Below are 6703 nucleotides of genomic sequence, written 5' to 3' on the forward strand. Positions count from 1 at the left end.
AGTCCAGGGCCCCGGGGCCCCTCCGGAGCCGCTTCAGCCTCCCCTTGGCCCTTCCGGAGGCGCCCAACCCCATCCACACCATCCCCAGCCTTCCCGGACCCATGGTTCAACCAGAACCCAGAATCTGCCCAAATTCCTGGCCAGGTGACCTCTGTGACCTCTCTGGCAAGGAGGCGGGACTATAGCGATAGAGGGTCGGTTGTTGTTTCGCATATTAAGTAGCCACGTGCAGTTGAGCATGCATGTCAAGTAGCTGTGTTTCATGCTGTTAGACTGGCTTTTGAATATCTTCTATCTGTGTCTAATTATATTCACTTTAATCATGATTAAGATTGCATGCGAAAATCCAGCAGACATTTCACAGAATGTCAGTTTCATTGGCTTCCGCATTTCTAATGGTTTTCCGCATTTTTAAAAATATCTCCCACTAATATATATATATATATATATATATATATATATATATATATATATATATATATTGTTAAAATTGCATGTTCATTTAAAAATAAGATTAATAAAGTTGACTTAATTGAATGTTAATTGAATAAAGTTATTTTAACCGAATCATTTCTACACAGGAAACCGAACTGTTTGAATAGTTGTTTATTGTTCATGAAATAAATAATATCAATCAAAATAAGTGCATCATTTGTGAGATTGTGTCTCATTACCAAAAAGTTATTTATTCACTTTCTTAAAGTAGTTTAAATCGGTGCCCATTCACTTCATGCAGCAGAATGCAGAATAAATCAGTGCTCGTTCACTTTGTGAAGTACAAAGCACAAGAAATCAGGGCTCATTCACTTTGTGATGTACAAAGCAGAATAAATCAATGCTCATTCACTTTGTGAAGTACAAAGCAGAATAAATCAGTGCTCGTTCACTTTGTGAATTACAAAGCACAAGAAATCAGTGCTCGTTCATTTTTTGAAGTACAAAGCAGAATAACTGTCAGATTTAAAATAGAGTACAAGTCATTGCTCATTCACGTTGTGAAGTACAAAGCAGAATAAGTCAGTGCTGCTTCACTTTGTGAAGTATAACAGAGTATTAAACAGTGCTGCTTCACTTTGTGAAGTATAACAGAGTATTAAACAGTGCTGCTTCACTTTTGAAAGTACAAATGATTATGAACAACACACAAAATAAATAATTAAAATAGGAATAAATATACACACAGAATAAATAATTAAAGCAGGAATACATATAAAACTATGTACAAGTATGAACAATGTGGTGAGTGGGGTGGTCAGCAGATCACTGACCCTGTCCAGCATCTCCTCTCTTCATCTCTTCCATCCACTGCTCCACGGTCTTCCCCGCTGCCGCCGCGCAGAAGTGCACCCCACGAAACCTGCTATGGCCCAACACTTTAGTTTTAGGTTTGCCACACTGCTTGCCGTCGTAGTGTTCATGCTTGCGTCGCTTCGTGGGGACGGCCTGTCCATCCACAGCGGCGGCGGCAGCAGCGGCAGCCTTGGCCTCTGCCTTTTTCTTCCAACACCACGCCATGGTCCGGGGCACTTTGGGCCCGGCCGGCGCGGCAGGGGCAGTAGGAGTGGCGACAGTGGCAGAAGCCGCATCGCCTTCCGGACCGGAGCTCGTCGGGGTCTCACCGGGAGGAAGAGGAGGTTGGCCTCAGACGCGCTGAGAAGCCTGCCCGGACACATCCTGCTGTATGTTAAAGTCAAAGGCAGGGTGCCCGTGAGTCGGACGCTCCGGGAGCTTACTCAGCGGGGGAGTGAGGGGTTCCGGGGCCACCATGGGAGTGCTGAACTGGCCAACGCTCAGGTGCAGAACATCCTGTTCCTGCTTTTTCTTCCTGGTGTGGTACTTGTAACAAAAACAGCAGCACAGCCTATTAGTACTCAGTATGTATAGTCCACAAGGCCAATAAGGTCAATATAAAACCCCCTAAACTCACCACTGGGTCAGTGTCCGCTGATTCAACTGAAAAAGTTGAATACGGGTCCGGGTCATGAGGCCACGGCTGCCGAGGACTACGTCCCTGATGACACCGTAGTCCCTCATGACGGCAGCCCACCTGTTCACCCTGACGCCGGCGACGGTCTGCCCGGCCGGGTGAAGCCAACAAAGCACCAGGCACACGGCCTCCACCAGGCGGCCACTGAGCAGGCCCGCTGCCTTGTCCAAGGAAGCAGCTGTGAAGATACAAAAGCACACACAGACAGACAGACAGACAGAATCAATTATTCACACAGCTACAAGTGAAACTCAAGGAAACTCATTTACCAGGTTCGAAGCGGTTCAGGTGCAGGTGGAACGACTCTAGGGACGTGGAACCGCGTGGCAGCAGGCCCTCGCCCTCTGCTGCCGTGAGGACGCTGATGAGGACCTGCCCAAACTCATTCCCCACGTTTGTAGCCCATGCCGCCATGCTGGCAGCGGCGCCGGCAAGTTTCTTGGTCACCTGAAGGAACAAAGGGCACACGACGCACGTCGCACACGTGACAATCAAGCATATCGTAGCAGTTACCGTTCAGCGGCGCGTGTGCGTACAGGTTGTCCCCAAGCTTACCTTCTTTGTGGAGTCCATCTTCAAAACGGCTCCGTAGATGGAGGTGACCCTGGCCTTCATCTCCTCAAGCCGTGACAGCACGTCCTGCGCATAACACTGTCAGCAGCCATTTTGGAGTGGGCACCGGCACCATCGGGGGCAGCTGGAGGGTGATGGTGCTGGGGTCGGTGCCCGGGGCCAGAAACTTCTTGAGCACAGAGAGGTACTCGGAGGACTTGTCCAGCCACTGCTGTCTGTGCCTGACGCACAGGTGCCTGTACAGCGAGGTCACACTGTTCCCCAGAGTGCGACCCCGCATCAGGCAAACGACCTCCTTGTCGCAGGACAGCCTAAAGAACGCCAACACAATCACAGATCAACCAGCAGGTCACACATTATTCCATCACAAAATCTCTCTCTCTCTCTCTCTCTCACACACACACACACACACACACACACACACACACATCAGTGTCACATACAGAGAACACTTACAATGAACGCGGTACTACGCTGCGCGTCCGCAATACATACAATACAGCAACACACACGGTCGATCTAGAGTTGTAAAGTACCACTCCAGACGAGCACGCAAACTACCTGGTCACATTTATCAGTCATTTTAATGCCATCTAGCCAGACAGATGGTCGGACACCCGGTATTTCGTACATAAACCACCGAGCGAGCGAACGAGCGAGATCGGTCGGTTCTGGCCGCTAATCGGGCCCATGAAGTGTCACTTTTACAGTATATTCCCGAGGTAGGTAGACGGGGAATAAAAGCCAGGTAAAGAAAAAGAGCGTAAAACGTCTGAAAAACGAATGGAAGGGAAACTTCCTTAGCCGGCGATACTCACCGCACGCCGTGAGAAGCGACAGCAGTTAGAAGTGTGACAGTGTGACGAGCCGGCAACGACTGTGACAGTGTGACGAGCCGGCAACGGGATAGCCAATGAAAAATCACGAATCCTATTGGAACAGGCCAATGGCGCTCTGCTGACTTTGCAGAAGAATTTGGAACAGGAGAGGATGAGAGGACGCAGGCCTTTTAGAACTATTTGGAACAGTTTGGAACAACATTGGAACCGAAGAATGTGCCGCCGGGGGCGCAAAGATGACACGCAAAATTGTGAAGCGTCCAATATTTTGGCCCCTGGGGCCCTCCTGGAGCCAATAGAGTCATCAGAATTCCCCTAGAAGGATCCGAGAGCCACAGATCATTTAAATAAACAAATGAACTCAAAAAATATAACAAATTGTAAAACTATGTACAAGATATATAGACCTTTCTATCAATATATACATACAACATGTTGATATATGTCATTAATAGGCCATTTTTAAAATTTCAAATATATTTTCTTCCAAATGTTTTTATTAACACTAATTTTAACATGCAGTTTCCACAATTTTAAGTAGTAGTCATAAGTTTCATGCAGTTGTTATTATTACATTAATATTGGTGTTATTACATTGTTGTTACATTTCTTTCCTAAACAGTTTCATTATTTAAATAAAATGAGCTCCGATAACCTTTTGGAAAGATCACAAAAAATCAATCAGAAGTTGATAGACATTTAAAAAATTCAAATCAATTTCAGAACTACATAAATTGTAAAGGATTTTATGTATACAGTTTTGATTTTTTTTTTTTTCTAAATTAATTTTGGGGCTTTAATTTTAACATGCAATTTCCAAAATGCTAACTGGTTGTCATATGTTTCAAACACTGGTTATTACTATTTTACAATTGTTATTGTTAAATTATCATTCTTATTATTACATTGCAATTGTTATTAGTACAAGTACTGCTATAATTATTACATCATTACAGTTATTGTTATTAGTACATTACAAATATTGCTACATTGCAATTGTTACTGCAGTACAATTATTACTTACAGTTGTTACAATTGTGTTATTACTGTATTAGCCTCATACTTTAAATGCAATACTGAGGAAGCAACATTTGGAGGCAAAAATATTTTTGGCTGTTCACAGCTTGAAATCTGTAGATTTTCCTCTCTACACAATTAGTTTAATTATTTTTAATGAAATGGGTTTAGATAACCTGTGTCTAGCACCTATATAGCTAGAAAAAATATTATTAAATTATCATTTATGTTGATAGTACACTTTTAAAAAATGTTTTTAGCTAGGCTGAGTAGGTAGACTAGATAACTACTTGGCGAATGGTCAGTTAAATAAAACGTTGCTTCTCATAGCTTTTATAGGTGAAATTTGAAAGTCAAGTCACATTCTTAGAGTTTTCACGTTGTGATTAATATGTTTTTAGATTAAGGTTTCTTTAAAATGTTCATAGCTTTATTCATCAAGATCACGTAAACGTTTTGTTGCAGAGTGAAAATCTTTTACACACAGTTGAACTTGGAACCTATGATAGGCAGTATTATGCAACAAAGCTAATGATTATCCCTTGTTTGTAACCATGCTCCTCTTGTTTGTGTATCACTTGTTACACCTGCACCCTGTTAAATCGTTTAATTTATGTATGTATTTAATCCCTTGTGTTTATGGTGTGTTTGTTGGTCATTGTTCCTGTTCCTCGTTTGCATCGCGTTGCGCTTTTGTCTGGGCTGTTCACTGGCCTTTTGAATGAGTCCCATACCGTTTATTGTTCGTGTTTGTCACCAGTGTTTTACTTTCCTTTTCCATAAATGTTTGTGTTTGTCGAGACTCGCTGCTCCCTCCTACTCCTTTCCCTGCGGCACTCGGGCCGTCACACAATAATGCTGATATATGGCCTCTTTAAAGATTTTTGTTTGTTTGTTAAAAGGTTTTATTTTTGCATTGTTGTATTTGTAATACTGGCAGTGAGGTCTGACAGTGAATGTAACAGATAATTTGCTAAGTAGCCATCTAGCGATCCTAGGAAATGGTAAACATCACATCGCATCATGTTTAGTTAGCCAAAACATCAGTAGTTAGTTAGGCAATTTCTTTACTTCACATATTTATAATTACCCACGCTTTGCCATGCTGTTTTTCATTAGTTAGTTTCATTTGTAACTGTGGGGCCATGATGTCACCATCTCTCGTTTGCTGAAAATGGGGGCAAAAAGACTCATATACCTCACATATCAATTACTGTTCAAGGCTTCAGTTTGCATTTTACATGTTCTGTATTTGGCCAACCCAAAACATGGTAAAGACAAAACAGGAAACTTCACATCAGTAATATTTAGGCTTTCTTGACATTAGAGAACTTTGTTCTTATAATATTCAAACTCAAATCTCCTTTAAGTGTGTCTTTTTAAACTGTTCTTGAGCATTTGTGACAACGTTCATATATTTCTGTGCATTTTTCTCTTTTAAAATCACTTAACTGGAGTTGGAATTTTTATTTGCATTAGTGGGCGTTCCCTGCCATCTAGTGGGCAGGAAGAGAAACTGCTGCTTAGAAGCATCTATTTGCCACTGTTTGCCCTGCTACTGTTCATTAGTCATATTAAACTGTGAGGACATGGTGTACACCATCTCTCTTCTGTTGAAAGTTGTGGGATATACAGATCAATAAGGTTTACTGCCCCCTACACTAGTGCAGCGTCACACCTACTTTCACCCAACCATTCTGAAAGACTCGACACCTTCCTTGACAGTGCCTGCTTAATTAAGGAATGAGATGTGCTAATCTAATATTATACACTCTTAACTGCTATCTGGACACAACATGGTTCCACTTTGCAGACTTTGTAATACAAGTAGCCTAACATAAAAATACCAAATATGAATAATCAAGCATCAGAGACAGAATGCGAAAATATTCAAAATAAGACACTATCGGCAGTGGTGAGGAGCGCTAGCGAATTTTTACTGAATTTCAGACAAAGCATTCCGGTGCCGGAGTTTGCGAAAGACCATAAGGATTGGATCGTAGAGGACTGGAGTAAGGTCATTTTCTCTGATGTGTGCAATTTTCAGCTTTGTCCAACACCTGGTCATGTAATGGTTAGACGGAGACCTAGAGGCCTACAAGCCAAGGTGTCTCACACCCACTGTGGCGTAAAGTTACCCAACAGCAATGTGAAAGACTGGTGGAAAGCATGCCAAGATGCATGAAAGCTGTGACTAAAAATCAGGGTTATTCCACCAAATATTGTTACACAAATAATTGTTTTGTTATTTTGAACATTAGACATTTTCATTTAAAAAAAAGCATGC

General features: G+C 42.4%; 1 protein-coding gene across 1 annotated transcript; it reads right to left on the minus strand.

The window, feature by feature from the left end:
• Positions 1–626: 626 nt before the first annotated feature.
• LOC145657950 (uncharacterized) lies at positions 627–3482 on the minus strand. The gene is made up of 5 exons (XM_081714832.1): positions 3379–3482; positions 2543–2871; positions 2257–2434; positions 1928–2165; positions 627–1836 (listed from the first exon to the last, which is right to left on the minus strand). Exons 2-5 carry the CDS (start codon positions 2600–2602, stop codon positions 1791–1793), a joined length of 522 nt encoding a protein of 173 aa, XP_081570958.1. The 5' UTR covers positions 2603–2871; positions 3379–3482; the 3' UTR covers positions 627–1790.
• Positions 3483–6703: the final 3221 nt, after the last annotated feature.

This window comes from Electrophorus electricus, chromosome 5, assembly GCF_041902795.1.
Source record: "Electrophorus electricus isolate QZ-2024a chromosome 5, ASM4190279v1, whole genome shotgun sequence".
Classification (NCBI taxonomy): Eukaryota; Metazoa; Chordata; class Actinopteri; order Gymnotiformes; family Gymnotidae; genus Electrophorus; species Electrophorus electricus.